Source organism: Canis aureus, chromosome 25 (genome assembly GCF_053574225.1).
Source record: "Canis aureus isolate CA01 chromosome 25, VMU_Caureus_v.1.0, whole genome shotgun sequence".
Lineage (NCBI taxonomy): Eukaryota > Metazoa > Chordata > Mammalia > Carnivora > Canidae > Canis > Canis aureus.
Window position 1 is genome coordinate 37,893,985 of NC_135635.1, and position 22,147 is coordinate 37,916,131.

Sequence of the window (22,147 nt, forward strand, 5' to 3'; positions counted from 1 at the left end):
ATACAAAAACACAGATTCGAAGGGATACATACATCCTGATGTTTATAACAGTATTATCAACAATAGCAAACTATGGAGAGAGCACAAATGTCCACTGACTGATGAATAGATAAAAAAGATTTAAAAATGGATATATATATAAATGGAATATTATATATATAATATATATAAAGTATATGGAATATAATTGAATATAATGGAATATTACATATATATAATGGAATATTAGCCATCAAAAGAATGAAACCTTGTCATTTGCAAACGCATGGATGGAGCTCGAGGGTATTATGGTAAGTGGAATAAGTCAGTCAGAGAAAGACAAAGACTATATGATCTCACTCATATTTGGAACTTAAGAAAGAAAACAGGTGAACATATGGGAAAGGGGAACAGAAAAAAAGGAGAGAGGGAAATAAACCATAAGGGACCCTTGATGAACTGAGGGCTGATAGAGGAAGGAGGGTGGGTGATAGGCTAGATGAGGGATGGGTATTAAAAGAGGGCACTTGGGATCCCTGGGTGGCGCAGGGGTTTGGCGCCGGCCTTTGGCCCAGGGCGCGATCCTGGAGACCCGGGATCGAATCCCACGTCGGGCTCCCGGTGCATGGAGCCTGCTTCTCCCTCTGCCTGTGTCTCTGCCTCTTCTCTCTCTCTCTCTGTGACTATCATAAATAAATTTAAAAAAAATTATAAAAAAAATAAATAAATAAAAGAGGGCACTTGTGATGAGCACTGGGTGTTGTATGGAAGTGATAAATCACTGAATTTTACTCCAGAAACCAATATTGCCCTATATGTTAACTAACAAAATTTAAGTATGAAAAAAGAATCAAATAAAACACTTTATTTATTTATTTATTTATTTTTTAAATAAAAGACTTTAATAAGAAAAATTAAAAGGCATGAACTTTGAAATCTAGGTTCAGATTCTGGTTCTGCTACTTGCTAGCTCTGCCACTTACTTGGTCCTATGCATGTAACATAACCTGTGTATATGTGCTGCCGAAGCGAGCACGACATAACCTGTGTAAATCTCATTTTCCTTATCTGTAAAATGAAGCCTCTACCTACTTTCAAGGTTGTTGTGAAAATTAAGTGAATAATGAGTACAATTCAGATAGCCCGTTGATTATCCTTGGTAAGCATTGAAAAAAATATTGGAATTGTGGTTATTATTAACAACCAGAGTGTAAAGCAGGTTGTGATAAGGACTCTCTAAGATTTTACAGACTCAAGATATTAATGTCCCCCTAATCTGGTCTCCAAAAGAGTTGCTCTTCCTACGATAAAGTAACAAATAATATCTGTAGTAGGGTTTGGTCAGAATACGGAGGAAACTCCATATGGAATTTGGTCAGAGGGAAACTCTTAAAGAATCCTTTCTGGATCAAACTGACCAAAAGACAATTTTTTTTTTTTTAAGATCTTATTTATTTATTCATGAGAGACATAGAGACAGAGAGAGGCAAGACACAGACAGAGGGAGAAGCAGACTCCCTGCAGGAAGCCTGATGAAGGACTCAATCCCTGGTCTTCAGGATCAGGCCCTGGGCTGAAGGCAGCGCCAAACCACTGAGCCACCCGGGCTGCCCTCAAACTCTGTCTTTAATCTGGTTTCCTGGAAGGCTTTAGAGAGCAGCCAGATCTAGACAGAAACGACTGCAAATAAGTAGCATGTTCCCAATCTACTGGCCCTGCTTTCCCTTGGCAAATACAGTCCAAATTATGTCAATGGTTTCTTGGGTTGTAAAGCCACTAAGGCTGTTGTGCCAAAAGGTGAGCTGTGGAGTGAAATAATGAATATCCCTGATTTCTACTACTTAATTATAAATGAGTGTAACATCTCCTTTGAGTCATCATAATATTTGTTAAGTATAAAATAAAATAATCAATTAGAAAAGGCTGTAAGACAAAAGTTACAAGTTCTAGGAAAGAAAATTGAAATTTGTCGAAAGCTTCATTTGAGAGTTAACTCAGTCCCATAGAAATAAGACACTTTATTTTTTTTTTAAAGATTTTATTTATTATTTATTCATAGAGACACAGCTAGAGAGAGAGAGGCAGAGACACAGGCAGAGGGAGAAGCAGGCTCCACGCAGGGAGCCTGATGTGGGACTGGATCCCGGGTCTCCAAGATCAGGCCCTGGGCCGAAGGTGGCGCCAAACCGCTGAGCCACCCGGGTGTCCCGAAATAAGACACTTTATAAGAGAAAATAATATGTATACATTTTAGCTTGTATTATGTTTTCAACACCGCTCTGCAATGTAAGGGATACAGAAGAACTATAAAACATGCCTGTTCTTAAAAAGTTTGTAATATGGTAGGATAGAAGAAAATTTTTAATGTAAATTGCAGCAGACAACCAACATGTACAAATTCTTCTTTACTGAAAATACCAAAACCATATGATAGTGGTGCCTGTGTGGCTCAGATAGTTAAGTGTCTGCCTTCAGCTCAGGTGATGATCTCAGGGTCCTGGGATCGAGCCCCACATGGTTGGGCTCCCTGCTCTGCGGGGAGTTTGCTTCTCTCTTTCCCCCTGCTTGTGTTTTTTCTCTCTCTCAAATAAATTTTTTTAACCTTAAAAAAAATTTTTTTTTATAATAAAAACCATATGATACATTATCTCTGGACAGTGGATAGAAGAAAAGAAGAAAACTAGTATCACAATGTCACTAGTATCACTAGTGTCACAAATGTTCCAGATCTTTCTCTTTCTGGGCATATGGTAGGACTGTACTTCCCTGCCCACTAGAAGTTAGGTATGGCTATGTGAACTGCTCTGGCCAGTGAAATGTGAGTGGATGTGATATGTATAACTTCTGAGCAGAAGCCTCAAGGACTGGTGCACCCAATTAACCTTGTTCCCTTTTCCTCTGCCACAAAATATAGCAATACTCAATATGGCAGCTGTTTAGTCACTTTGGGCCCTGGAATAAAGATAACATGGAGCACAGATCCAACCCTCCATAGACATGAAAAATGAGAAATAAATGTCTTTAAGCACTAAGTTTTAAGTTTGTTTACTTTGGCAACTTATAACAAATCCTGACTCATTGGAACTGGAAATGTGGTGCTGTTCTCATTAAATTCCTAAAATATGTAACTTTAACTTAAGAACTAGTCAGCAGATGATGAAGAAACCAACTGGAGAACCGAGAGTCTGGAACAATATATTGTTATTCTGTCTATAATAACTGGAAAGTCAAAAATGTGTTTGACCATATTATAGCTCTTGAAGAAGTTGGAAAATAGAATATTGGTAGTAGCATGGTTTGGATACTGCATTCAACTGAAATTGAAAAGGTACTACAAGAGATGACCATGGCAAAGAACTGGCCAGTCTTCAATCTGGAGTATAAGGGAAAAGAGAATCCAAAACTCTGGGCATATAATGGGATTGGAAGAGGCAACTTTGTGATAAAACTTTTGAATAATAGGGGTATACCTGGGTGGCTCAACGGTGTAGCACCTGCCTTCAGCCCAGGGCGTGATCCTGGAGTCCTGGGATCCAGTCCTGGGATGGAGTCCCACATCGGGCTCCCTGCACGGAGCCTGCTTCTCCCTCTGCCTGTGTCTCTGCCTCTCTCTCTCTCTCTCTGTCTCTCTCTCTCTGTCTCCTGTGAATAAATAAAGTCTAAAAAAAAAAAAAGCTTTTGAATAATAGAGGCCAATCAGACCTTAGTTTTGTGGCAAAGATCAAATCAAAGTATGATAACCCCCTTAGTTAGTAAAACCAGAAAGGATTAATGTATTGCCCAGTAAATTCTTTCAGCTAGAAAAAATGGATTAGAGTATAGCTCTCCCAACCAAAGCTACAGTAGCCACAGATTAAGAAAGATATAAGTCTTGAAAGAATTACTGATGTGGCTAATGACACACAGAGCTGACAAGAATAAAAGAGATAACAAGCTGACTAACTTTGAAACCATGAACCTGAATTAGGAAAACTGTAACTATGGGAAATTTAAAATGACTCCTAGATAAAAAAATAAATAAAATAAATAAAATAAAAAAGACTCCTAGATGCTTAATCTTTTGTAGGCAATGAGCAAGCTGTAAACCCTCCTCAGGGATCTAATGTCTTCTTCAGAAGTGGCCAAGGACAATAATGGCAAAGAGATCTCCCAAAGGTGGAGCCATAACCACAGAGAACATACACTGGTGAGTCCTACCTGGAAAACAAAATTGAAGCCTAATTAAGAAAATTCCTCATCCCCTTGGTAAGATACCCTCTGAACATTTGTCTAGAATTTCTCCAGAGCAACAATTTTCTAGTTTAAAAAAAAGGAAGGGGCAGTTGGGTGGCTCAATTGGTTAAGCATCTGTCTTCAGCTCTGGTCATGATTTTGGGGTCCTGGGATTGGCTGGGCATAAGGCTCCTCACTCAGCAGGGAGTCTGCTTATCCCTCTCCCTCTCCCTCTCCCCTTCACCCCTGCTCATGCTCTCTCTCTCTCTCTCTCTATTCTCACTCTGCTCTCACTTTCTCAAATAAATAAAATCCTTAATATTTAATTATTAAAATAATATTATCAATATTTAATTATTAATATTTAATTTAAAATATTTTAAAAAGAAGCCCAGGATTCCTTATCTTTTATTTTAAATCATCTCCACCTTCCACACATCACGGAAGACTAATTGTTGAGGAAACATATCAGCACATTAGATTTTCTGTGAGATTATATAACCTGTTCAATTTCTGTAGCCCTCGGGTCTCCTGTACTGCTTGTCTTGAATGTCATAAAGAATTCTGTACTTTGGGTCTCAGTTTCATCATTTTTCATTTAAAGAGATCATTTTAGGGCAGCCTGGGTGGATTTATTTATTTATTATTTATTCATGAATTAATAAATAAATAAAATCTTAAAAAATAAAAAATAAAAAAATAAAGAGATCATTTTAGGTGATTTCTAGAGACCCTTTTCGTACTAAAAAAAATTATAATAATTCTCTCTTCTGCTAGTGGTGGTCAATTCTTGAACTTTATGCAGGATTTAGAAAATGCTTTTCATTGCATCTAAAAACTAAAAAGTAGTACAGTGTTGTCTTTCCCTAGGATCACTAACATGAGAGGCTTGCACTGATGAGGGATGTTAGTCACAGAATAGATTCTTATGTGTTCAAAATGATGAGTTTCTTTTTAAGTTTCATTTAAGTAATCTTTACACTCAATGTGGGGGGTCAAACTCAAGGCCCTAAAATCAAGAGTCATGCGCTCTTCTGACTGAGCCAGCCAGGCACCTCCAGGATGATGATTTTTAACTGAGAAAATCTACATACTTTGGCCCAGGGCCCAGATCGCGCCCTGGGCCAAAGGCAGGCGCCAAACCGCTGCGCCACCCAGGGATCCCTATACCTATATTATTCTTGCTTATCCCTCTGCACGCAGCACCAGCATCAGCTGGGAAGCCTTACTTTGGTCCTAAGATTAGATTAGGTTCCCATACCTCCTGCTCTTTGTTATATTCATTCAACTCATAATTTTTGTTCAGGGTTTATCTTCCTCGTTAAGCCGTAAGTACACCCTATAAGGGCAGAGAGTGTAGTTATCATATTCATCCTGTGCCAGCACAGCACCTGGAACTGAGTAGATACCCAATGAACATGTATTTAATAAAGCCCTCTCGGGGAACCCTGGGTGGCGCAGCGGTTTGGCGCCTGCCTTTAGCCCAGGGCGTGATCCTGGAGACCCGGGATCGAATCCCACGTCGGGCTCCCAGTGCATGGAGCCTGCTTCTCTCTCTGCCTCTCTCTCTCTCTCTCTGTGTGTGACTATCATAAATAAATAAAAATTAAATAAAAATAAAGCCCTCTCCAGTTGCCTTCATATTTCAGTGCTGTGGAATAATTCTTGCTTCCACTGTCGTATAGTCTTATAACTGCACTTTAAGATGGAAAACAAAAAAACAGGAATAAAAGAAAATGTGTCCCTCTGGTTTTGCCAAAACCATCATCTGTTAGACAAATTGTTGAAGGGGAAAAATGCTAGTAGAATTCTTCCAACAGTAATTCCACTCAACATAAAGAGATAAAAACATGCATATTCTGAAAAAAGTACATCATGTATCACTACAGAGCAAATGCTATTGGATAGCTATTATTTAAGGAATATCTTTTTTTTAATTTTTTTTTTTTTATTTATTTATGATAGTCACACAGAGAGAGAGAGAGAGGCAGAGACACAGGCAGAGGGAGAAGCAGGCTCCATGCACTGGGAGCCCGACGTGGGATTCGATCCCGGGTTTCCCAGATCGCGCCCTGGGCCAAAGGCAGGTGCTAAACCGCTGCGCCACCCAGGGTTCCCTAAGGAATATCTTATACCCAATTTCTTTCTTTCTTTCTTTCTTTCTTTCTTTCTTTCTTTCTTTCTTTCTTTCTTTCTTTCTTTCTTTCTTTCTTTTTTACAGATTTTATTTATTTGACAGAGAGAAAAAGAGAGCATAAGCAAGGAGGAATGGCAGAGAGGGAGAAGCGGGCTCCCTGCTGAGCAGAGAGCCAGATGCAGGGCTCCATCCCAGGCTCCTGGGATCAGGACCTGAGCAGAAGGCAGATGCTTTTTTTTTTTTTTTTTTTTAAGATTTTATTTATTTATTCATGAGAGACACAGAGAGAAAGAGAGGCAGAGACAGGGGCAGAGGGAGAAGCAGGCTCCCTGCAGGGGACTCTATCCCGAGTCTCCAGGATCAGGCAGGCCCTGGGCTGAAGGCGGCGCTAAATCGCTGAGCCACCCGGGCTGCCCTTAACTTTTTTTAAAAATGACATTTCTTGGGACACCTGGGTGGCTCAGCAGTTGAGCATCTTTGCTTTTGGCTCAGGGCTTGATACTGGGATCCGGGATTGAGTCTCCATCGGGATCCCTGCAGGGAGCCTGCTTCTCCCTCTGCCTATCTATGTCTCTCTGCCTCTCTCTCTGTTTCTCATGAATAAATAAATAAGTATTTTTTAAAATGACATTTCTTAAATGCATACATGTGTATTGAACATGCACAGAATATTTCTGAAAACATATACAAGAAACTGAGAACGATCTACACCCACACAGTGTACTGTTTACATGAATTTGACTTTACTATTCCACCGTCTTTATCAACAGGAATTTAGTATCCCAGGAAATTCTTGCCCGGAAAATAAAAGTTACAAATAGTTGTAGTGTTCAATTCAGGAACATCCAGGAAAACCATTTGAAACTGCTTAGCTGGGCAGCCCGGGTGGCTCAGCGGTTTGGGCGCCGCCTTCAGCCGGAGGAGTGGTCCTGGAGACCCGATAACGGGACTCGATCCAGGTACTGGATCCTCGGGGACTCCAGGATTATGCCCTGAGCTGAGGGCAGATGCCCAACCACTGAGCCACTCAGGGGCCCCTGAGTAATATTTTCAAGGAGCTAGCATTTGACCAAATTAACAGGAGTTACTCTTGAGGATCAAACTGAGGAAAGAGACGGGGAAGGTAGGGTGGTTATTTTTTTTTTTTTGGTACCCCTGAATTTTACATCAGAGTGTTTTATCTATTCCAAAATAAATGATAAAAACAAAAACAAAAACAAAAACGAAGTAAAATCTGAACACTTAAAAGCAAGATACCATTGTGTACTCTCCTCTCCGGCCAGAAGGTGTCACTTTCTTGCCTAGATACAGGCTGCCTCCACCCTTTCCTGAGGCTGTAAAAGAAGGTGCTAGATTAACAGGACAGACTCAGTTACGTGGCAGAGGATTTAAATGGGCATGGAACCTAATTCCTGGAAAGAAGGGTTCAGGATCTCTCCACACAATTATAGCTAATGTTTATTGAATACTTACTAACTGCCAAATAATATTTTGTAAATGGCTTTAAGGTAAAATTAGTATAACTAACCCACATACTTAAAGTGTACAATTTTTTAGAATTATATTTATTTAAGTAATCTATACACTAAATGTGGGGCTTGAACTCACAACCCTGAAATCAAGAGTCACACGCTTCATCGACTCAGCCAGCCAAGTGCCCTTAAAGTGTACAATCTGATGAATTTTGACATATGTATCCAACCCTGAAATTATCACCACAATCGAGATAATGAACATATCCATCACTCCCAAAAGTTTTTTCATGCTAATTTGTAATTCATCTCTCCGTCCCTCTGGATAAGTATGTAAGTACTTCATATGAATATATTATTTTATCCTCATCACCACTTTTTGAAGTAATGAACAGGAGAGGAATAAGGGACATATCCTGAGGGGATCATGTGCCATCTTGCAAGGTGGAAGCCTCTGCCTCATCTTTAAGCAAGAAATTCCAGCATTTAATAGGGAGGAGTGGGCCATTTTCCATTTTGAATTCATTTTGAATTTTGAAAATTCAGAAACATGAGTATATCTGGGACACCTGGGTGGCTCAGCGGTTGTCTTAGAGTGACATCCCAGGTCGAATTCCACATGGGGCTCCTGCAGGGAGCCTGCCTGCTTGTCCCTGTCTGTGTCTCTGCCTCTCTCTCTCTCTCTGTGTCTCATGAATAAATAAATATTTTTAAAAGTAATATTTTCTTTTTTTAAAAGATTTATTTATTTATTTATTCATAGAGACAGAGAGAGAGGCAGAGACACAGGCAGAGGGAGAAGCAGGCTCCATGCAGGGAGCCCAACACAGGACTCTATCCAGGGTCCCCAGGATCATGCCCCGGGCTGCAGGTGGCGCTAAACCGCTGCGCCACTGGGGCTGCCCAAGATTTTATTTTTCATGAGACACAGAGAGAGAGGCAGAGACACAGGCAGAGGGAGGAGCAGGCTCCCTGCAAGAGCCCCATATGGGACTTGATCCAGGGACTCCAGGATAATGCTCTGGGCCAAAGGCAGACGCTTAACCGCTGAGCCACCCAGGCGTCCCTAAATAAAATCTTAAAAAACAAAACAAACAAACAAAAAAAACCCACGAGTGAATCAATTGTGACATCCCCATCCCAATATCTAGGGTCCAAGTCCTTCCCAAAGAGTGCTTTGACCTTGGCATAGCAGTCTGGCAATGTCTGAGAATTCAACTTTCTCGGGATCCCTAGGTGGCGCAGCGGTTTGGCGCCTGCCTTTGGCTCAGGGCGTGATCCTGGAGACCCGGGATCGAATCCCACATCGGGCTCCTGGTGCATGGAGCCTGCTTCTCCCTCTGCCTGTGTCTCTGCCTCTCTTTCTCTCTCTGGGACTATCATAAATAAATAAAAATTTAAAAAAAAAAAGGGTCATGTCCCCTTTTTAAAAAAAAAAAAAAAAAAAGAGAATTCAACTTTCTCTGGAGCTGTTCCTCTTATAGCAAAATGTTTTGCCTTGACTTCAGATTTTCCTGCACTGTGGCTGCAGAAGTTGACAATTTTTATATTTTGCCAAGAGGCCCTCTGCTTTCATATTTAGCATTTAATTGCTTGTTTTATTTATTTATTTTTTTAGAGAGAGAGAGTGCATGAATTGGGGGGAGGGGCAGAGGAAGACAGAGAGAATCTTAAGCACCGTCCACAGTCAGCAAGAAGCCCAACTCCAGGAGCTGATCTCATAACCCTAAGATCATGACCTGAGCTGAAATCAAGAGTCAGATGCTCCCCCCACTGAGCCACCTAGGTGCCCCACATTTAATTGCTTATTAATTAAACCCTCAAGATGTAATTCTCTCCAAAGTATCTATGATCCTTGTCAAAAGTCATCCAATTCCATTGTCCTAATAAATACTATTATTTTAATACAGAACACTATTATAGTATTATATGTGGCACATATAGAATATATCAATTAATATATTAATTACTATTAATGATGATTGATATATTGATGTATGATTATATATTAATACATGATATAATGTGATATTATATAATATACAATTCTATGTTAATATGTTGTTATATTATACCACTATATTAAACTATACTGTTATAAATACTATTTTCCTTGTACTTCTCAAACACCTAACACAATGCCCAGTCTCCTGAATTTCCTTCTATAGATATGCCATTTCACTCCAATGCAGATGAAAATTTTAACAATTGTGCTGCCAGAGATGCCAGGGGCCGTGAATGCTCCACCTGCCTGCAGTGATGAGGTCCTCTTCAGCAGATGGTCCATTGATGATTCAGCAACAAAAGCACAATTTAGTCTTTTTTCCTGGACCAATTCTGGTAACACAGTTTCAAATCAGATTCTCTAGAAAGCAGACTTTGAGATGTAGGTTTGCATGTAGGAAATTTATTAGGAATGATCTTAAGACCAATGCCTGTTGTTGGTGAAGGGAGAAGCTGGGCTGCAATTAATTCTGTCACTACGAATCTCACGAGGAACCCTAGAGCTGAGATGGTTGTGAAGAGTGTTCCTGAATTGAGGCAAAAAGGTAGAATTTTTATTCCCCACACTGGCCAGTTATTGATTACGAGCTTGTCGCTGGGAAATGGGAGATCATAGCTGAGGGCAGTAATCCAGAAGGAACACCATGGTAAATTGCCAGCTGTTAACGCTTTCAGTAGCTGGAGGAAATAAGTACTTCTAACCTGAACAGGAATAGATATAGGTGGTATGCCACAGAGTCCACTGCACTGTTATATAGATAACAAGGTCTTGTATCTAAATAATCTAAAAGTCTAAGGAAAAGTCAAGACAATAAGTGGATTTAGAAAGGTCGCTGGGGGATCCCTGGGTGGCGCAGCGGTTTGGCGCCTGCCTTTGGCCCAGGGCGCGATCCTGGAGATCCGGGATCGAATCCCACATCAGGCTCCCGGTGCATGGAGCCTGCTTCTCTCTCTGCCTCTCTCTCTCGCTCTCTCTCTGTGACTATCATAAATGAATAAAAAATTAAAAAAAAAAAAAAAAGAAAGGTCGCTGGATTCAAGTCCAAAGATAAAACAAATAGGAAATTTTTTTTTAATTTTTATTTATTTATGATAGTCACAGAGAGAGAGAGAGAAGCAGAGACATAGGTAGAGGGAGAAGCAGGCTCCATGCATCGGGAGCCTGATGTGGGATTCGATCCCAGGTCTCCAGGATCGCGCCCTGGGCCAAAGGCAGGTGCCAAACCTCTGCGCCACCCAGGGATCCCAGGAAATTAAATTTAAAGACTGATACCATGGGATGGCTGGGTGGCTCAGTGGTTGAGCATCTGCCCTTGGCTCAGGGCGTGATCCTGGGGTCCTAGAATTGTGTCCTGCATCGGGATCTCCATGGAGAGCCTGCTTCCCCCTCTACCTATGTCTCTGCTCACACCCTGAGCCGAAGGCAGATGTCCAATCACTGAGCCACCCAGGCGTCCCAATAAATAAAATCTTAAAAAAAAAAAAAAAAAGGTAAAGATCCAAGAAAAAAAAAAAAAAACCTATAGTAACAAAAAAAACCCCATCAAATACCTTGGAATAAACCTGACATAAGATGCACAACACCACTACATTGAAAACTATAAAATACTGATGAGAGAAATTAAAAACACCCTTAAATTGAGGGATAAAGCATATTTGTAAATTGAAAGATTTTACTCTAAAGATGTCAGTAATCTGCAAGTCTATAGCTTGAAGATAATTCTTCTAGGTTCCCAGCAGGTGTTCTGAAGAAATTAACAGGCTATTCATATAGAATATGGAATAGCCAAGGCTATCTTTTTTTTTTTTAAGATTTTATTTATTCATTCACAAGAAACACTGAGAGAGAGACAGAGACCCAAGCAGAAGAAGAAGCAGGCTCCACCCAGGAAGCCCAATGTGGGAATCGATCCCAGATCCTGTGATCACGACCTGAGCCAAAGGCAGGCGCCCAACCGCTGAACCACCCAGGCGTCCCAATAAATGGAATCTTAAAAAAAAAAAAAAAAAAAAAAAGCCTAAGTGGGAGGCAGAATCTTTAAAATCTTTAACATCAATAAATTAATAAATGCATGTCTTGAGTACTATAAGTACTATAATAATGCCAAGTGTCACTTAATCCTTACAATCACCATGCTTCTCAGATATGCAGAAATGTTTATATTTCAGTAAGCTGAATAATGTAAATTTTTTAAAGATTTTATTTATTTGACAGAGAGAGAGAGAGAGAGAGCACGGGCACAAGCAGGTGGAACCACAGGCAGAGGGAGAGGGAGCAGGCTCCCTGCTCCCTTGTTGGGGCTCCATCCCAAGACCCCAGGATCATGACCTGAGCCAAAAGCAGATGGTTAACTGACTGAGCCACCCACATGTCCCAAACAATGTACATTTTTTCATTTATATCCTTCTATTAGTGTAGTTGATAATTTAAATTGTAAGAATATTCTTTTTCAATCTGAAGCCCAAAAGATACAATAGTTTCTGTATTTATTTAAAATATCCTATCCAGATACAACTTAAGTCTTGAGGATCACCATTCTCCTCCATTACAAAAAAGAGGATGCTCTGGTAGGAGCTACAGAGCCAATGCTACAGAGTGTAGAGTGTTCAGGAGTGGGAGGAGCATTCATAAGTGCCCTCTTTTCTTTAGAGTTCTCTCTATTCTCTTCCAGTTACGCCCAAAGAGTAAGGCAGGCTTGGAGATGACCTCCTTTGAACTTGTTCTCCATTTTCTCTTATTTTGGGAACTCCTAAGAGGCCCAGGGCAGAATCTAGGGTGGGGGAGACAGGGAACGAATAGTTTTTCAAGTATGGCCCAGGGCTTAGGAAAATATCTCTACATCATGGACTGACTTTCCCTTGACTCTTTTGGTCAAAATTTAAAATCTAGAGGAAAAAAATAAAATAAAATAAAATCTAGAGGAAGAAGATCAGAGAGTGACTATCCAGGCTTAAAAGGCATGATTACCTAGATGATCTTCTCTGTTTAAATAGCATTCATCTAAAAAAAAAAAAAAAGCATTCTTCTTTCTTTCTTTCTTTCTTTCTTTCTTTCTTTCTTTCTTTCTTTCTTTCTTTCTTTCGATTTCATATATTTGACAGAGAAAGGGAGAGCACAAGTAGGTGGAGCAGCAGGTAGAGGGAAAGGGACTGAGAGGGAGCCTGATACAGGGCTTGATCCCAGCACCCTGGGATCATGACCTGAGGCAAAGGCAGAAGCTTAACCAACTGAGCCACTCAGGCACCCCTCCAATCCTGTTTCTAAAACAAAAACATTGCCCAAGAAAGAGTACACAAAGATAGGTATCCCCTATAGAAAAAGCCTAGAGGAATCCTGAAGGAGAAAAGCAGAGATAGGGAATCCTGGCCAGCCACTCTTCTTGCTATCAATCACTGTGTTGCCCTACAGTGCTGGCTGGCTGAACACAGTCAGCCCCTTAATTAGGGTTCTCTACTCTGACCCCTCTCTGAATCCGTAATATGATTCTCTGACATGTCTGGGTCAAAAGGAGAAATATTTTACTTATGTATTCACAAGAGACACAGAGAGGCAGAGACAGGAGAAGCAGGCTTCATGTAGGAGCCCAATGTGGGACTCAACCCTGGAACGCCGGGATTACATCCTGAGCCAAAGGCAGAGGCTCAACTGCTGAGCCACCCAGGCATTCCTGGGTCAAAAGGTTTAAAGAAGCCAAAATGTGAGTTTTGGTAAGGGATGATCATCATCTTGAAATAGAATCTTTGGTATCCATAGAAATATGCACAAAGTCAAGGACACAGATTTTATTTTCAAAGAAAAAAACTTTTTAAATCTATTCCCAAAGCCCTAAATTATATCCTCTCTTAGATTTAACCTCCAAGAAGACATTTTTATCTTTCTTGGATCACCCTCTACCTCCATATCATCTCTGGAGAGTTCCCTACATGGCTAAACCACATCTCTCCCCGTGGTCTTTTCCATATAATTCCCCTCATCTCCTCCAGCCCTTTATTCTAGCACCTATGCATCTGTGAAGTAGTAGAAAGTAGCTGAGCTTCAAACCTGCTCAGCTGTTACTATCAATCAGAGAAATCATATTATTTGATTAAATGAGTTTTCCTTTAAGAGGCAGAAGAAGGCTGTCCAGTAATGTCACAAAGGATTAAATTGGTCTCTTTACAACTTCTATCCTGGGAGAGGAAAAAAAAAGAAGACATCATTACACTCAGGAAATCTTCACAAGTATAGAGGATCTTTTTCCTATCCATTTTTAAAAATATATTTTTTAAAATTTATCTCTGTACCAATGGTGAGGTTTAAACTCACAACCCTGACATCAAGATTCATAGGCTCTCCCAACTGAGCCAGCTAGACATGTCCTCAGTTTTTTCCTATCTAGAAAAAATCTCACAGATGCATGATGAGATTATTAATAGTGTTCTCAGGGGAGTAGAATCAGATAATCTTTACTTTTCCCTTAGTATTTTTATAAAATAAAGATGTAGAATTTAAAAAAACAATTTTTAAAATTCATCAATTTCAATCAGAAAAAAATTACTGTTTTTTTTGTTGTTGTTTTGTTTTGTTTTAAGAAAAAAATACTGTTTTTTAAAAATCACATAGAGGGGTGCCTGGGTGGCTCAGTTGGTTAAGTGTCCAACTATTGATTTCAGCTCAGGTTATGATCTCAGGGTCAAGCCCTATCATCCAGGCTCCAGCTCAGCAGGGAGTCTGCTTCTCTCCCCATCTCTCTACCCTCTCCCCACTCATGCTCTATCTCTCTGCCTCTCTCTCTCTAAAATAATAAATAAATCTTTAAAAAAATAAAAATCACATAGAAGCCCTCAATCAGATGCCACTATTAACTTTTTCTGGTGTGAACTATGGAGATTATTATTCTTTCTTTCAGAGTTTGGGACAGAAAAGGGGGTGCCTGGCTGGCTCAGTAGAGCATGTGACTTGATTTCAGGGTTGTGAGTTTGAGCCCTACATTGGGTGTAGAGTTTACTTAAAAAAAAAAAAAAGAAAGAAAAGTTTAAGACAAAAAAAGAAAGCCCACTTTCTATCAAAAATTAATTTCCAAAATACAATAATAGTAACTCAGAAGAAAATCTCCTTAACTATTAAATATGGTCAGCCTACCCTAAAGCTCACCCTTACCTCATTCACAGGGGTCAGAGTACTGAATTGTTGCCCGTTCATCTGTAAAATGAAATGACATGTATCAATCATTACATTATAAGCCTCATACATTCAAAGAGAAAATACTCCATGAAAACTACTGCTTTAGCCTTTTTCAGAGGATCCATTTAGGTTACAAGCATATTAAGAATTATAGGGGGGAAAAAAAGAATTATAGGAAACTTCCAAATGCTAATATTGTGGTAAATTATTAATCACAGAAAAAATATTCAGAATAGTCCTTAAAGAACTGTGGTCTGTATTGTTCTTTGGTCTATAGACCTCATCTTATAAAATATCCCTAGCACAGAAGACTTAAGAATGACATAATTAAATTATGATGTTTTAGGAGATTGAATAATGTAATTATGTGCTACTTGGTTTAGGAAGGAGTATTTGTAAAATTAAGAGAGATGTCATGAAGAATGAGGCAGATATATGTTGGGAGACACAAGTATATCTTCTTAGCCCTCACCTGGGAGGTAGTAGTCATAGACTGTGATGGTTGCTGGTTTCAGGTTAGTGACCAACACACTTTGGCTGATGGTAAAGGAATAGGTCTGAGTCTTCTTGCTCAGCTGTGGAGAACAAAGACAAAATATCATATTAAAACTAAAGTGAGGGATCCCTGGGTGGCGCAGCAGTTTAGCGCCTGCCTTTGGCCCAGGGCGCAATCCTGGAGACCCGGGATCGAATCCCACATTGGGCTCCCGGTGCATGGAGCCTGCTTCTCCTTCTGCCTATGCCTCTGCCTCTCTCTCTCTCTCTGTGACTATCATAAATAAATAAAAATTAAGAAAAAAATAAAACTAAAGTGAAAATAACACTCTGTATAATGTGGAGGCTAAAAGACTTTTGTCTTCACATAAATTTTCTGAAACCCTTCTACCAACCCTTCTGCCCCATACCAGTCTTAGAGATACTGGCTTCTGCTGACTTCCTGGCTCTTTCTTCTTAGGATCTTATAGCTTTCTGGCCCTTCTATAAATTGGTTCTCTCCGTTCTTGGTCTACTCTAACCCTTGGTTAATTGAAGTGGCCAAAGAAACAAATTTTCATTTTATTTAAACAGTTCTATGCTCCCTTTTGGTTTTCTCTCTTCATTCCAGTCTCCTATCAGATAATATCTCCTCAGAGAGGCCTTCCCTGACCACCTTATCTTAAAATGGTCACATTCTAGACTACACATTAAAAAGATATATATTTTGGGGCAACCTGGGTGGCTCAACGGTTTAGTGCCACCTTGGGCCAGGGTGTGATTCTGGAGACCCGGGATAGAGTCCCACATCGGGCTCCCTGCAAGAAGCCTGCTTCTCCCTTTACCTGTGTCTCTGCCCCTCTCTCTCTTTCTGTGTTTCTCATGAATAAATTTTAAAAATCTTAAAATAAATAAATAAATAAATAAATAAATAAATAAATAAATAAATAAATAAATATTTTATCTATTTATTTTTGAGAGAGAGCTAGAAAAAGCATGAGCTGGGGAAGAGGCAAATGGAGAGGGAGAGGCAGGCTCCCCACTGAGCAGGTAGCCTGACATGGGTGGGGCTCTATCTCAGGACCCTGGGATCATGACCTGAGCCAAAGGCAGATGCATAACCAGCTAAGCCATCCAGGCACCCCTGGCCTACACATTTTTAAATGATATAGATAGTTCATATTACATATCTGTTAGACAGTACTGCACTGGAAGTGAATAAGAATATTTGATATAGTATACCAGCATGGAGGTAGAATTCATTTCATGGCTGTGGACCCATTCTCTTTTATCCCTGTGTATGTGACACTAGTATATAGAGTATATGTACTAACCTATTAATATTAGGAAGTTGCAAAGCTTCATAAGAAATTAAACTCTTCTCAGAAAAAAAAAAAAAAGAAATTAAACTCTTAGGTTCACTTCTGAATACCTACCTCTTCCAAATAAATGTTCAGGATATCAGTTCCAGATTCCACCTTCTTCACCAGAGGTTGTTGGAGAAGCTGAATAAGAAAGGGAAAAATAAAAAAATAATAAAAAATAAAAAATAAAAAATAAATAAAAAAAAAAAAAGAAAGGGAAAAATAAAACAGACTAAGATCCAGAGCCTTCGTATCCCTTAGGGTAATATTCCAAAGCTCTGTCATGATCAAGGAGACAATATATACTGTGGAGAAAGTAAGAAAAAAGAACCACAACTATTCCAGTTTCCATTTTATGTATCTGATGCACTGTTGTAGCACACCAAAACAATACAATCATGAGTTGTATGTATATACCATAAAGCCCACTTCACCAGTTTTTTAGGGATAATGTTAGGTCCCCTTGGAGTTAGTTAAATGCAGAAAATAGAACAGACTTACTAACTGATTGGTACCCTCCTTGGGGCTGAACCCAGAAAGCATCTTCACTTCTACAATGGCCATATTGGAAGAACTGCGACTCCCCACGTAACTAAGGGCAGAAAGAAGCACATTAGTGTGAACCCATTATTTTCCCTCTCAGCATACTCTGTATCCCCAGCACACACATATACACACATGCACACAAATACACACACACAACTCTATGCTTCTATGATCCAGGTGCCCCCACCACCAGCTTTTCTTACCTGGTGTGTATGGTGAGCATCAAGGATCGAGGTGAAGTAGCTTGCTCACATCTAGCTTTTCCCATTTCCACACTAAGACTAAAGGTGTCCACAAACTTAGGAGGGGGAATATGGTATATCAGCACCATCTAGCAGGGGGAAATAGATAACCAAATCAGAACTGGGAAGAACTTTATCACACAGTCCAAACTATTCTCTTTATAAACGAGATAGAGTAAAGATTCTCCTGGTGGCAAAGATGCCCTTGGACTCTCCTTCCCAATGCATGTTTGTTCTCATGGATCTCTACTTACCTGCACATAGACACAGCCCTGGCCTGAGGCTTCCAAGGTGTACACTCCAGGGATACTGGGCAGAGTTTCCTGCTGAAGCACCAACCGGTTGGCAGCCTGAATGCTGAAAGTGTGCTGGAAATTCTTATTGGATTTTACAGCCAGGTTGACTTTTTCAGATGTTACATAGGCTACAGTGGCATATTTGGCAAGAGCTTGGAGAGCAACTACAGTATCCTAAAGAAGACAATCAAGCATATGCTTACATTTTGTGAGCCACTGGCATTAGCCTCAAACAACCCCATAACCTATATATATAGTTGTTGTTCATCAGCTTGGACAACACCTCTTCTAAGTATCTAAGAACCACATTCATTAATGCTGTGGAAGCTGACATAGAAACGATATCTTGCCTGTGTAGAAAATTGCCATCAAGCTAGTATTAAACTATACGCCTATAGGTCACTAGGCTAATCTCATATTCATATTCTTTTTTTTTTAAGATTTTATTTTTATTTATTCATGAGAGACACACAAAGAGAAAGGCAGAGACATAGGCAGAGGGAGAAGCAGGCTCAATGCAGGAAGCCTGACGTGGGACTTGATCCTGGGACCCCAGGATCACTCCCTGAGTCAAGGGCAGATGCTCAACTGCTGAGCCACCCAGGCATCCCTCATACTCATATTCAACCAAACGTAGCTTCAGAACGGGCTATAGTTATAAACAAGTGGATAACTGTTCAGTATGTATTTTGCAGTTTCCTTATTTAGAGAGGAAACAAGCAGTGATAGCCCTAAAAATTGCACATTCTTCAGTTGTTTAGCTGCGTAATGGTCTTCTATGGCACAGCTGGAGAGGGTATCAGTGGATCCTATCTTGCAAACCAAGGCTTCTTCACCACTGTGTCTTATGACAATCTTTTCATCATTCTGGTATAAGACAGATAAACTGCCACTAAGAGAGTATGGCATCATGTAGTTGGAACTTGTTTATTCTGAAAACATGATTTATATAAACTACAAGTAAAGAAAAAAGAGAGTGAAATGTTCAGAAAATTGTTATATTTTACTGCTACGAGTATGTCTATATGCTTGACACTTAGTGCAATATCTACAGAATAAAGGAACCCCACTTTCTTCCTAATCCAAGTTTAAAAGAACAGTTGTAGACATCACATGGTCATATAAAAATAGGAAGACAGGTCACCCACCCTGGGAAATCTGTGAATAAGTGATAGCTGTGCAGTTGACCATCTACAAACAACTTTTTGTCTACTCTCTGTGAACTGGATCCAAGGAGGTCCTTATTACTCAAATATGTGGAAACAATTCAAGAAATGAGACCTCATTATTAGCTGGAAAACCAGTGTTAAGTGCTATATGACTTCTTGTAATAGCTAAGAATTTTATTCAAAAACAATTTTGACATATGTGTCACTGAGAGTTCTAAACATTTCACTCACTGCTTTCTAAAATTGTATGTCATAATTATTTAGGGCTCAGCAAGAAGTCCTTCCTGATCTTTGGCCTTGAAGTAAGGAAGTATATAGTACTATATAATTTTTTAAGATTTCAATTAAGTCTTTTTAAGATTTTATTTATTTATTCATGAGAGACAGAGAGAGAGAAAAGAGAGAGAGAGAGAGAGAGAGAGAGAGGCAGAGACACAGGCAGAGGGAGAAGCAGGCTCATGCAGGGAACCTGATGTGGGACTCGATCCTGGGATCCTAGGTCCAGGATCATGCCCTGAACCAAAGGCCGACACTCAACCACTGAGCCACCCAAGCGTCCCTCAATTAAGTCTTTACTATATTCAAGCTTAGTGCTCTTAACATCTTTACCAAACACTGTATCAATAAAAATCTATTCCTTTTCCAGGTCTAATGTACATGTTACATCTTCAGTGAATCTGGCCCTAATTTCAACAAGTCAGAATATAATCTTTACAAGGGTAAGCAAAATGTTTTCTTGATTATTTTGTATCCTTAGTGAATTGGACATGGTATGTATTTAATACCATTTGCGGGGATCCCTGGGTGGTGCAGCGGTTTAGCTCCTGCCTTTATATATCCTGGGTGCGATCCTGGAAACCCAGGATCGAATCCCACGTCGGGCTCTTGGTGCATGGAGCCTGCTTCTCCCTCTGCCTGTGTCTCTGCCTCTCTCTCTCTCTCTCTCTGTGTGACTATCATAAATAAATAAAAATTAAAAAAAAAACATTTGCAGAACAAATGAATTAATGACTACTCTCTTTATGATCATCTAAGACAATTTTTATGATGCTATTAGAATTTATCGTGCAATTCTATCCCTTTTTCCCTCACTGCCACCTAATTCAATTTTCTTACTCCTAACCTAGACAAATGAAATATTGTCCTTATCTCTTCAAATCCAGTGTCTTCCACCTCTAAACCACCCGCTATACAAATAACAGGTCAATCTTCCTGAAACAAAGTTTTAAAAAAATCAATATCTCCTCAAAATCTTGAGTCTGTTATGCAAGGGCCTCCTTCATAGTATAAAGCTGCCCTAACTTTCTAAACTGAAGTCCCTTTATGCTTTAGATAACCCAGTTTTCCCAAGAGTCATCCTATACTTTTGCAAACTGTTGTCTCTGCTCAAGCCATTTCCCCTTCCTTTCAATAGCTGCCTCCCAAAATCTTACAATCTTACATACCCTTTTATTTCATCTATCTATCTATCTATCTATCTATCTATCTATCTATCTATCTATCATCTATTTTTTTATCTATCTATCTATCTATCTATCATCTTTTAAGTAGGTTCTACACTCAATGTGGGGCTTGAACTCATGACCCCAGGAACAAAAGTCACATGCTCTACTGAATAAGTCAGCCAGGCACTGCTACATATTATTCTAGATCTACCTCAAATGTCATTCTCCTGAAGATTTTTCTTATCCTTCAAGTTGATGTAAGGTCTTGCTCCCTTTTGAAATGCATTATTTTGTATCTTTTGTATCTTATGTTATATAACCAAATCCTGCTCTGTAATTATTAGAACTTTTCCTACTTTTTTTTTTTAAGATTTTATTTATTTATTCATGAGAGACAGAGGCAGAAATACAGGCAGAGGGAGAAGCAGGCTCCCTGCAGGGAGCCTGATGTGAGACTTGATCCGGGAACTCTAGGATCACACCCTGAGCCAAAGGCAGGTGCTAAACCACTGAGCCACCCAGGTGTCCCGCACTTTTCCTAACTTTACTTCTAGTTTGTTAACTTTTTTAGAGTAGAGATTATATATCTTACTAACCTCCCAGTAGTAGAAGGAAGTATACCCGTAAAACCTTGCTTTTATGCTTCCAACTCATTTCTAAGCTTTTAACATATAATTTCACCATAATTATATATGTCCTATTCACATGTAAAACACTGATCTCATGATGTTTCATACTCTAAAAAGAAAGAGAATTAAATGCATATTGTACTATTTATGTGTTCATATGATCCAATATTATTTTGCTTTTTCTCTCTATACAGAATTAGAAGTCCCTTGACCTAGAAGTCAAGGGCAATAGCTTTGTTGTTACCGTTTTGTTTTGTTTTTTTCTATTTCCACACAGGACCTAATCCTACCTGATGTGTGACAGTTGGAAAGGAGGCTATTTACCTGAGTAGAAGAGAAGCCCCCATATGCATTACGTTGCTTGGTTAACCAAGCCACTATCGCAGTGGCCTTGGCTATCTCCTTTTGAGTCAGGCTGGCTTTGCTAAGTTGGGCCAGTAATATATATGCTGTAAGTTCCACATCTACAGCCTCAGGCTGAGACCAAGGTCTGTCATCCAATGACGGAATAGGCTTTTGGCTCCAGTGAATAGACCCTTCTATGGAAAAAGAAGCAAAAATAGGAAATGGTTTCTCATATTCAATTTGTAAATGCTACACCCTAGAGCAGAGCAAGTACCAACCAAAAGTTAATCATGAGGTAGAAAAAAATATTTTTCAAATCTTTTGATATTTTGGCTATTATGTTTACACAGAGATGTGTGTGCGCATAAGTGTGTGTGTAGAGTCAGACGAAATTACCCATGGTGAAGCTGAGAATATCAGTAAACGCTTCCAGTAATTATATGAAAACCACTCTCATTAATTTATAAATTCTAATGCTAGTAGATATAGGTAAGTAGAAACTTACAATAATCTTATGTATTTTGGGGCATTTTTTTGACTTATGGAATTCCATTTTTAATTTTTCAGCCTTTATTTTATTTTATTTTTTTAAAGATTTCATTTATTTATTCATGAGAAACACAGAGAGAGAGGCAGAGACATAGGCAGAGGGAGAAGTGGGCTAGCACA

General features: G+C 39.5%; 1 protein-coding gene across 2 annotated transcripts in view; it reads right to left on the reverse strand.

Annotated features, from left to right (window-relative positions):
- Window positions 1-13,092: 13,092 nt before the first annotated feature.
- A2ML1 (alpha-2-macroglobulin like 1) overlaps window positions 13,093-22,147 on the reverse strand; it is a 30,120-nt gene continuing 21,065 nt past the window's right edge. The window contains exons 22-29 of one of the 2 annotated variants that reach the window (XM_077871147.1): window positions 21,458-21,672; window positions 17,849-18,064; window positions 17,556-17,683; window positions 17,308-17,398; window positions 16,879-16,947; window positions 15,441-15,543; window positions 14,945-14,986; window positions 13,093-13,969 (exon numbers count right to left, since the gene is read on the reverse strand). In XM_077871147.1, coding sequence (XP_077727273.1) covers window positions 14,946-14,986; window positions 15,441-15,543; window positions 16,879-16,947; window positions 17,308-17,398; window positions 17,556-17,683; window positions 17,849-18,064; window positions 21,458-21,672 — 863 coding nt within the window. In that variant the 3' untranslated portion in view covers window positions 13,093-13,969; window position 14,945. Of the gene's footprint in view, window positions 13,975-14,944; window positions 14,987-15,440; window positions 15,544-16,878; window positions 16,948-17,307; window positions 17,399-17,555; window positions 17,684-17,848; window positions 18,065-21,457; window positions 21,673-22,147 lie in introns of both variants that reach the window. The other variant, XM_077871146.1, reaches the window with a different exon arrangement.